Here is an 11248-nt window from a genome sequence, read left to right as displayed (position 1 = left end):
ACCGGGGGAGGGGAAGGACATACCTTGTTGGTTGTTGTTGGTGGTGCGATAGTTTCTCTGGCCACGACCTCTGAAACCCCTACCCTGCTGATGGTGGAATTGAGGCTTGTATTCCTGGGCGGAATTGTTTTAGGAACCTCTGGAACCTTGGTTGTTGTAGGAGCGGCCGGAAGAGCGACTCCTGCCTCTGCTGGCCCGTCCAAAAACCCTGGGGGAAAACCCCTTTTTAATGGATAGCTGAGCCTTGTCTAAAGAAGTGAAGGTGGACACGAACCTGCTGAGATCCTTGACTAAAGACTCCCCGAAGAGACGAACATTGGCCTTAGCGCCAGGATCCTGTAAATTGGCCAGTTTAGGGCCCAATTTGATGAGAAGGCCTTTACAACGCTCGTGCGTGATAGCGGCATTGGTGTTACCAAGCAGACATAAGGCTCGTTGGATCCACATGGAGACGTCCTCGGCAGGCAATTCAGAGCCGTCGAGACGAGCAATTTCGGTCATGTCGAAAATGCACGCCAAAGGACACACAACATCAAGCAGTTTATCCTGACAGGTGGACCAGGCCTTGTCCACCCCCTTGAGAGGATCTTTGCCAAATTTGGAGAAGAAGGTAAGTAAGGGTTGGTCAATGGAAGGGACCAAGGTAACCTTTTTGGGTAAGGAGGGCTTGGGGCACTCAGATTTCAACCGCGATCTGACCGAAGCATCCAAGGGTAGACGCAACCTTGCAGAAATGTATTCCCCCACATGAGAGGAGGGCAACCATTCAGTAGAATTAGGATGGCGAATTGAAGCCGGGTCAAACATGGGGACCCCTTCTGAATCAAAAACTGGATTAAAAGCGAAAGAATTGGGTTTGGATTTTTTGGAGGGGAGGGAGGGGAGGGAGGATCAGAAACATCAAATAAATCAAAAAGGTCATCTGCGTCATTCATGTCATCATCAGTGTCCAAAATGGTGGATATAACCAATTTCTTTGGTACCTCTGCGTGCTTCATTTTTTGTTTACATTTGCCCTCGGAACCTAAGATCCCCTCCTGAGCAGGAGGCCTGGGAGGCACTTGGTCCTCAGTCAAGTGCGAGGAAACCCCGCCAGACAAAAGTGACGCAGTATGGGAAGCATGTAACGAAGCAGAGGAAACCACCTTTCTTTTTCTGCTATCCCCCGCAGATTGGGCCAGAGCTTTGGACAAGAGACTTAACATGGAAGATTCCATATCCTTGGACATGCGTCTCATAGACACCTCCACTGCATTCTCCACAGAGGAATTGATAAACTTATTCAGGTCATGTTTGAAGGTTTTACCTTCTTCATTGAGCCGAATAGGCTCAGGAGAACTGTATACCTCCATTGGATAAAAGAGAAAAGCAAAGGGAGGTTGTAAAGGGTGAATCAACTGTCAGGAGGGAGGGGCGTGTGGTGAAAAACACTCCCAGGGGCGTGGTTGAGTTGGCAAACCCTCCGGAGCTCCGTGACACGGCCGTTAAGTAGAGACCGGGAGCGCCGATGAAACAGGCAAAAACCAGCAGAGGCAGGAAACACGCTCGACGCTACACCGGGACCTAGAAAGGTGAGCGCGAGCGTGATGAGACCAAGAGTGGCAAGGTGCGCAACGGCGCGAGCTACCGGTGACACACCCGCAGGAGGAGACACAGAAGCGGCGCAAGACCGTGCTGACGAGAGAGCGCTGCTGGGGGGCGCGAGAGCACTGCGTAAGCCAGACAAACAGACTAATGCATAACAATATTGTAAAATACTTTAAATACACGCAAATAGAAAAGTATCGAGAATGAGCAAAAGAGAAGTCACTTATCTGACTGCGAGCAGCAAGAAAAGAGAGGAAGCTACGCAGTCAGATGTGACGTTTTATAAGTTATTACTTTACTATTGGCTACCTGGTCTAATTTTTCCTGGGTTCTCATTGGCCAGCCTGTTTGCTTGGGTGCCTGGGAACTGTAGTGTTTTGCCCTTATCTTGGCTGCTGTGTAATAAAGCAAGATAAGAATAAGCATAATAGGAGCCTCCGGTCTTGCCATAAAATTTGGCTTGGATACCTAATGTGGTCAAAAAGTTACAGGGGCCTAAAAGCAAACTACCCCAAATAGCCCCAAAAACGGCTTGGGGGGGGGGGCAGGGGGGGGGGGGAGTTGCCTAGTAGCGAAAGGGTTAATCTGGACTCCAGCTAGAAAGTCACATGAAATAAAAAGTTATTGTGTCACAAAGTAAAGATGTCAATTTTGAAATGCAGGCCCATAATAGCTCTGGCAAATCTAAAAACGTTAATAAACGTAGTTTTCCCTAAATATAACAGTTCATCTCTAAGTGTTAATGTCGTATTATGTCAAAAACATTTGTTTAAAAACCTGTCCCCAGCAACTACAGCAGCTGTTTAAGAAAGTGCTGGAGTCTGCTTCTTTTACTACCAGCACCATGGTCTCTGCTGTGCGGACTCAATGAAACAGCCTGGTTAGCACTCTAGCTCTATTTTAGAAGTTGGAGGAGGTTGGGTCTGAAAAAGGGGCGGGGAGGCGCGGACTTCTATTATACTTGTCCTTCCTTTGTGTTACTTTCCTTGCGGCAATACGTAAATGCAAAATAGTTTTGTTTATACTGCCTTGTAAACCGAAATCGAAAGCAAGAAAAAACTCTGTGCTTGCGCAGCGAAAATAAATAGAGACTAACTAACAAGCGACGAACACTCGGCTGCTTAGAGTAGTCCGGTATTGCTGGATCCATTTTATATTTTTATACTGTAGTGGACGCCTGTAGCGAACATGGGGGTAGGATGTTAGGAATTGTTACACGAGGGCGTTGGTTTTCATTAATATGTGCGTTTATGCACAACATAGTGGCGAAGAAATTGGGTGTCTGCATCTTTTGGAGATGGTTGCCAACAAACGCTGCCTGTGGGCGGTGCCGGGGGTGTGGTGTTGGGGGGGGGGGGGGATACACCCGCCCTTTTGCCAGTCACTGCACCGGGCTGCAGCAGTCTGTTGTAAAGCAGGCGGGGCCTGGCATGACAGAGCGGGTGCAGCTGCCACTCTGTGCCCCAGCAGAGAATAGCAGCCGGTGTGCCAGCGTAAAGCCCATGGAACAGCTGCTGATGGCTCGGGGTCCGCACGCCTCGACTGCTTCCGTGGTGCGGCTGCTGCAGAGCTCTCCCATCTGACCCTGGAGCGGTAGCCGCGGTCCGAGCGAACTAAAAGCTTGAGCCATGTACACATTTGTAGTGCGGGACGAGAACAGCAGCGTCTATGCAGAGGTGTCCAAGATCCTCCTCTCCACCGGTCAGTGGAGGAGGCTTAAGAGAGACAATCCAAGATTCAACCTGATGCTGGGAGAGAGGAACCGGCTGCCCTTCGGGAGGCTTGGTAAGGATCATTCAGACAATGCTCCATTCTACTACCAGCTCTACACCCTTCCTGTGCATCCTCAACTCTCACCAACAAAGGCACACCCACCCCTACATCTTCTGCAGCTTCTTTCTTATTTTTACCCTACATATATATGCCTACTTCTTGAAACCGTATCCGACAGCTTGGTTATGGTATACCTTTTACCCACGCGCGTCTTTAATTATTTCAGAGGAGATTCAGGACGCTTTGCTTGGGTGGGGCCCTTCCCTGCTAGGAGACAGGCGAGACGTGGTCTAGAATAAGTGAGAAGTTAGCTCGAGCAGCGACCTGTACCATTTCTCCTGAATATAAAGCTCTAAATGGTTTGTCCGGTTTAAATTATGCTCCTAGGAGTTAAGGGATATATTTCTTTTCGGAGCGCGTGAAACAAAGGACCGTCTCCGTTTGGATTCCTTAATGCAGATGATGTCATTCATGGCACCATCAGAAAAGCAGGAAGGGCACTTTCAGTGAAGGAGGGGTTTCTTGGTGTACTGACCCAACACTGTAACGAGGGATATTGTAAATGTTCAGAAATTTATCGCCTGAAATAGATTCTTTCAGTGTCTGGTATATCTTGCAAAGAGTTGTAAAGTTTTTATTTTATTTTGCCATGATTTTCTTATTACACCCCTTGATTCGCCAAGAGATTGATCTAGTATCCCGTTGTCATTCATTCTGTTTCAGTATTTAGTATGTACTTGTATATACGCATGATTCTTTAAGAATATACTTGACTGCGATTTTGCCATCTCCGTTATTTTTTGGGACTTTTGAACCTATTCCACACCGAAGATTTTGTTCTCATTTCGCAAACACTATGGACTTCTTTTCGGGAGGAACACAGTTTTTGAGAGTCACTGAGCCGTGCCGGGCCGTGACAAATATGCACAGCGACCTGCCATATTGATTTGCTGACTGTCATGGCCAAGGCTCCCCTCATCTGTCATTCGAAGGGTCCTCTTTTCTTTCTGTTTCGATCGATACCTGTGTCTTCGGTTTTAATATTTTTTTGGAATAAGGTACATGCCATAGGCTTACAATGAAATTGACCAGGCAAATTCACTGATATATTCTTACATTGGATTAGAAGGTAATTTCTCTCTACTGTTTCAATCCATGACATGGGCAACATTCCTTTGCCATGGAGAAGGAATGGGAGAAAAACTATACATCACAACACATCTCCCCCCCCCCCCTATCAAATAACTTCAGCATGCATGTCAAAACTTTAGTTGATAGCTTTATAACAGTATGTGATGCTTTTAAATAACAACCTTTCAGTTGTGCCACATATTTTATTACCATTAGTGACAAAAACAAGAAGAAACCTTCTAACTAATCTTTTTGTCTTTGATAGCTTTATTTCGGTCAATGACCATAAAAGCACAGGTAAAATATGTACAAGCATAAAATACATAAATAGTTCAGAGTTTAAGATAAAAAAATTATTAAACAGCAGTTATCAAAGTGAAGACAATGAAAAATTACAGTATACATATTCAAACTCTAAAAGTAAGAATAAAAACTTTTAAGAGGGACCCAACGCCTTTAAAATCCGGATACGCGTGCGCCAAACATTGGTCAGGAATTTTGCTAATGCAAAAACAATTGGGCCAGAGAGATCAGTTTTTAAAATTCTATACATTGGTGCGTATTCCCTGCAACCCATATTCCTTATCAACGGGAGAAGCCAATATTTTCGTGCTGTTTTGTAGGCTGGGCAAAAAAGAACCACATGCAAGTCAGTTTCCTCCGTGGCATCACAGGCTGGACACTGCTTTGCGGTGGGAGCCGGCAACCAGGTACTTGTAAAAGACCTGAGTGGCAATGTGCCGTATCTCCATTGAAGGAACAACTTCCGTGTCAGTGCGGGGGAGATAGGATCCAACACCCTCTCGAATCTATAGAAATCCTTGCTCTGCATAAACACAGAGGCTAAGGACCCTTCTGCCTGGGTAGCTTGGGCCCTGGCTAGTTTGTATTCGTGGAAGACCTTGGCCAGGGCCTTTTTAGTTATAGTTCGTGCAGCTATCGCTGGCTCAGTCCATAAGTCGGGGAGCCCTATTCCCATGCAAATGGCTTGGATATTTTTGACCCAAGGGATGTTAAGCGCCATTGGGTGATTCAGAAGTTCAACCAGCTCCGCCCTATATTCTGCGAGATCGTTGCTGCTCCACAGCCTACGCCAGAATTCTAAAGGTCTCAGGCTTATTTCGTCAGCTAACGGTCGTAGGCCCAGATCAAGCCTCAGGGGGAGGAGCGGAGTACTGGGCGGGAGTGCGGCTATCTGTCTTATAAACTTATTTTCGACTAATGACAGACTCTGGCAAGAAGTGTGGCCCCATATTTCCGCCCCATACATTATCGCTCCCCTAGCCTGTGCCTTATATATCTGAATCAGTGCCCCCAATGGACGATATGATGAACCAGTCATCATGCGGGCAATACCCCCAGTGATTTGCGTGAGTTTAAGGGTAGCCCTGCTCTGATGGGATCCCCAAGTCATGGTTTCGTTGAGAGTCACACCAAGGTATTCGAAGGTGGTCACTCTCCCAAGCCGTCCGGCTCCCAACTGCGGATTAGGGCGTAGTTTTTGCCTCGGATTCAAAACCATGAATTTGGTTTTTGCCGCATTGATTTCCAGGCCCCTATCAGTGCAGAAGGCCACGAAGGAGTCCAGAATCCTCTGAATGCCCATGGGGGTTTTGGATAGCAGCAGGGTGTCGTCCGCAAACATAATTGCGGGCACCCTGCTGCCATTCAATTTCGGGGCGTCAGTATATTCGGTGGCATTCAGATGGGCGATTACCCCATTGACAAAGAGGCAAAACAGGGTCGGTGCCAACACACAGCCCTGTCTTACCCCCCGGTCAACGGGGAATCTGTCGGTCAATTCCCCTGACCTCCCACACCTCACACGGGCATAGTTATTATGGTGCAATCTCTGTAAGATCAATAGGATGTCCGGGGGGACGCCCATCTCTGCCAAGACGCTCCAAAGTTTCTCCCTGGGCACCAGGTCGAATGCGGCCCGTAAATCCACAAAAATTGTGTATAGACTACCGCCCTCGATTTTTGCTGCCCGCCAGTAGATCAGATTCAATCTAAAAACCTGGTCCACTGTGGATACCCCCTTCCTGAATCCCGCCTGGTAGGGACTAAGAGCCCCCGCCTCCTCCATCCAGTCCTGGAGCCTGTTCAACATCACCCTGCCAAACAGCTTCTGTGCCACATCTATCAAACTGATTGGTCTGTAGTTGGCTGGGAGCAGAGGCGAGCCCTTTTTAAAGATGGGGACCACCTCAGCCCCCAGCCAAGTACTAGGGATTTCCATGCCACCAAGGACTCCGTTGAAGAGGGCGGTAAGATAAGGGGCCCATACAGTAGGTTCCTGTTTAAACATATCCCCTGGTAAACCGTCCAATCCCGGCGCCTTTCCAGAAGCAAGTCCTGAGATGGCAGTGGTCACTTCACCAAGCGTTGTCGGCTCCCCTTCATAGTCCGGGCGGGCTACCCCGTCAACAGCAGGAGATTCTCCCGGGTCAGGGCTATATAGGGTCTGGAAGTGAGTCTGCCACACCCCTGGGGCAATATTGGGCTCAAATGCAGATTTTAGGTTTCCTGACCCCCCATTTACAGTCCTCCAAAACAGCCGTTGGTTTTGGGTCGCTAGTGCCTTAGTAAGTTCTTCCCACTGTTTTTCCTCCCATTCTGCCTTAGCATGGGCAGTAAGTTTCTTGTAAAATCCTCTGCTTTGTTTTAGGCTATCCCCACCTAAACCCTCCTTGATTAGTTTAAGGAGCTCTGTTTTTGCCCTTCTACAAGCAGGATTGTACCATAATGTTTTACCTCGCCGCCCCCCCTTTGTTTCTCGTGGGCTACAGGTAAAATGAGGTGCCGCAGCTTTTATGAGTTCCTCATGGGCATTAAACAGTTTACCCTGGGAGTCTATGTTATATGGCTCGGTGTCCAAGCAACCCACAGTTTCCAAAATGGGAATAATCCCATCATAGAGCCTGGGGAGTTTAATCTTGCTTGTAGCCAGGTGCTCCCACCTAATCCTTCTCCTATTGTTATCAAGGAGAAGCGCCGGGGTGTTACCTACTACATTATTCACGGGAGCTTGGGGGCCGGGATGGACAAGGTCGAGCTCAAGTGCGTTATGATCACTATCGGACCTTTCCATCACCCTGAAGTCCTGGATTGTCGGCCACTTCACTATTTGGGCCAGGACATAATCCAGACGGGTCTCTCTACCCAGTCGGTTATAGGTGGTTTTGCTGGGTATATCAGATTTTGTTCACCCATTACAAGCTCTGAGACCGAACTTCAGGGTGAGGGCTGTGATTTGCACCGCTAAAGGGGTCCACGCCTTTGAGGGTGGAGCTTCCACCATAGGGACTGCCCATCTGACTTCTTCTTCAGACAATAGCCCGTCCAGATGGCCAGGGAGAGGCTCAAAATGAGAGTTTAAATCCCCTCCCACCACATAGTATGAATCACTCGGTAAATCATCTAAGAAATTAGAGAGTTCATCTATGGTCGGCGATTCCTTTGCGTTCCCCATTGGCCTAGAATAAATGTTAATGAACACCAGTTTAACTTTGTTGGGCCATAGTAGAGAAATCGCAAGAATGTCCTCAGAGTTGGTCGGCATCCGAATTGCCACACAGCCCAGATGGGATGCAACCCAAGTTGTAAGCCCTCCTGACGGACGGCCTTTGCCTTCCCATCTCGCTGGAATAAAGAATGACATGTAGCCTTGGTGACCATAGTCCTCTCTGGCCCAGGTTTCCTGGAACATACATATATCTCCAGTCTCGATATAGTTTGCCCAGTCAGAGTCTGCCAGTTTGTTAGCGAGGCCAGCAACATTCCAACAAATTAGCCTCAAAAGTCCAATAGGGTTAGATGCCGGGCCAGAAGAATTGGAAGGTATGATTCCGGACTTCACTGCGATCGGGGACTCTAGCGCACTACCAGCAGTAGGGACCGGTGAATCAGAAGATCTATTGTAGCCATTCCCCACCATTGTTGTGTCGATCAAAAATCCAGAGGTATTGGGAACATTATGGGCCGACAAATTGTCCAGGACCGCCAGGTTGTTCAGTGTTCCATGAGACTTAACAGCTGTCAAGGTGGGTAGCTTGGGCGAACTACAAGCGCCACAATCCAAAGCCATTGGCGTATGAGCGGAAAGTCAGTCGACCCCATCCAAACTATTCAGGCAGTTAAAGCGATTGAGATGGAAATAGGGCCGATCCTGCACTTGGAAACTTGGGCGTTGTACATAGTCTTTTTGTCTGTATCTGTGTTCCACCCTTACCCACTCGTCCTGTATTGGAATGTTGTGCATACGGGTAGGGGGGAAAAAGAATGATACTGGAAGGGTCTGAATGGTAGAATCCAGTGATCTATTTGTTCCTTTACAGATATGCAGTACAGTGCCTGGATCCTTAAAACTTACCAGGATACAATCCCCTATTATTGTTTTCCTAGTCTTGCCTAACCAGGGGGCCCTTCTGACCATGATGATCTCATTATTGAGGTGGGAAGGTAAAGGTCGATTCCAATTTAGCCATTTAATGACCTTATACTTTAGAGATTGGTAATCTTCATACTCCCCTAGTTTTAAATGTGGGGCACCTGCTAGGACCACCGTTAAACTATTAGCCTCTGGCGGCAAGTCTGGTCTCCGTTGACTTGGAGCTGACCGGCCCGGGGAGAGTAGAGGGATGCCGCCAGCTTCCAGGTGGCCAACGTTAATCCCCGACTGGGAGCTTTGAGGGGCAGAGTCTAATGGCTGTAAGGGCCTAATAAATGAATTACAGCGCGGTGCCTGATCTAAAGTAGCCATTGATGGCTGCAAGGGAGGGGCAGTGGTCACACTCTGGGGAGAGACAATATTGTCGCCCTTTGTAATTCCTTTTTTAAGAGGGTTTCCTGCGGGGAGGTGAGGTCCCCTGTTATTAGGCTGCTTACTAACTAAGGTGTTCAAGGTGGTAAGAGATGTTTCCAATAGGGTGAGTCTGCTCTCCACTTTTTTCAAACTATCATTAATGGGCTGCAGGAGTGAGCGAAGTAAGGATTCTATGCTCCCTAAAGATGTATGAGGGGAATTGCTATTGGATGTGTCGGCCCCAGGGTCGTTTGTGTTAGCAGCTCTATTGGGACTGAGGGCCTTAGAGGGATGAGCAATGGGGACGGTTTCATTGTCCCTCCCAAGTTGTGGTACAATTATGTGTTTTTTACCAAAGTCTAAGTGGGACGATTTGGCTTTCCCCCTCCCCCCCATTGCCTTTCTGCTACGTTTGCTCGGTGGGGGCCTATGCAACTCTACCACGACACTTTGTTTAGGCTTGCTTTTCTTAGTTGCATGCAGAGGGGGGGTTTGAGTGACCAAATTAACGGGGGTAGTGGATGTTATGGGAGGGGTTGCATCTAGAGATTTTCCAGGGGCCAACTCAGGGGAAGTAGGGATATCCTGCAATAGGAGAGGAAAGTCCTCAGGTGTCAGAGGTTTTACACTGATGGGGGCTTCCTCTTGAGTAATAGGGTACGGGATAATCTCTAGCGGGGCTCTGCTCTTCATAGAATCAATGGAGCGCCGCCGCTCCGCCCTACGTCTCTCTAGAGAATTTTCCTTACCTACGTCTTCTTTCGTAGTTTTGAAGTACTTATCCAGTGTCCCTGAGTTGCAACCCCCTTCCCTGCCCGTTGATTTACATAGTCCTGGTGAGGGCATCCCCCTAGCCTGGTAGCACTTGGGAGGTAAGGGATATGGCCCAGCCCTGCCTCTGTCTGCCCCTGACGGCCACAGACGGCCCGCCCTCTGCCCGGGCTCAGCCCGGCGACGCCCGCGCGCGTCCCGCGACGCGGAGGGAGCCGCGATGTTTTTATGGCCTCCGGTCGCGTTGGCGGCGTCACCGGCCGCAAGGGAGCCTGGGGGCTGTAGTCTCTCCCCGCTCTCAGCCGCGTGGTGATAGAGCGGCGGCGGAAGAGACACACAGCGGGAGACGGCCCAACACCAGCGTCAGCAGCAGTACAGTGGCGGGTCCACTAGCGATTCACCGACAGGTAGGCAGGCTAAGGATTCGGCGCTTCCCGCTCCCCAGAGGGAGCCGCGATGTTTTTATGGCCTCCGGTCGCGTTGGCGGCGTCACCGGCCGCAAGGGAGCCTGGGGGCTGTAGTCTCTCCCCGCTCTCAGCCGCGTGGTGATAGAGCGGCGGCGGAAGAGACACACAGCGGGAGACGGCCCAACACCAGCGTCGGCAGCAGTACAGTGGCGGGTCCACTAGCGATTCACCGACAGGTAGGCAGGCTAAGGATTCGGCGCTTCTAACTAATCACTCCAATCACAGGTAGCTATAATGTTACTTAAACACTTCAGTTTCAGTTTATTTATTTAAGTGATCGGTCTTTTAAAAGCAAAAACCATTACACTAGTAACATTTAAATAGTACTGCTGCATACTTATATAAACACGTATAAACATTAGAATAATTTTTACACGGTTGGTCTACAAAACACTTCTATACATCAATTTTTTTTTAAATTTCGTTTAAAATAGAGATTTGGGAGTTCATGTCTTTGTGACAGTCTATTTCGATCTCCACAGAGTTTCAACCAATTTCCTTTAAATACACATTTAAAAATGTCACCCCCCTTAAACACTTTATTACATTGACTTTAAAGAGGAAACATAAAATAAATAAGCCTTTAAATGGGTAACCAAAGTGCAGGCAAAACAAATATTTGGTATTTAGAGTTTACATAAAACTAAAACACACTTTAAATCAGCATTGTCACTGAAGAGACAAGAACTTTTTTAAGGTGGATGTTAACAGT

The 11248-nt window shown here is 48.3% G+C and overlaps 1 protein-coding gene across 1 annotated transcript in view; it reads left to right on the top strand.

Moving 5' to 3' along the window:
* Window positions 1-2933: 2933 nt before the first annotated feature.
* TTL (tubulin tyrosine ligase) overlaps window positions 2934-11248 on the top strand; it is a 196402-nt gene continuing 188087 nt past the window's right edge. Inside the window, exon 1 of the mRNA XM_085612103.1 lies at window positions 2934-3372. Coding sequence (XP_085468229.1) covers window positions 3216-3372 — 157 coding nt within the window. The 5' untranslated portion in view covers window positions 2934-3215. The remainder of the gene's footprint in view (window positions 3373-11248) is intronic.

Source organism: Triturus cristatus, chromosome 6 (assembly GCF_964204655.1).
Source record: "Triturus cristatus chromosome 6, aTriCri1.1, whole genome shotgun sequence".
In the NCBI taxonomy this organism is placed as follows: Eukaryota; Metazoa; Chordata; class Amphibia; order Caudata; family Salamandridae; genus Triturus; species Triturus cristatus.
Note: the sequence above shows the minus strand (reverse complement) of the source record. Positions and strands in the feature narration are given on the sequence as shown.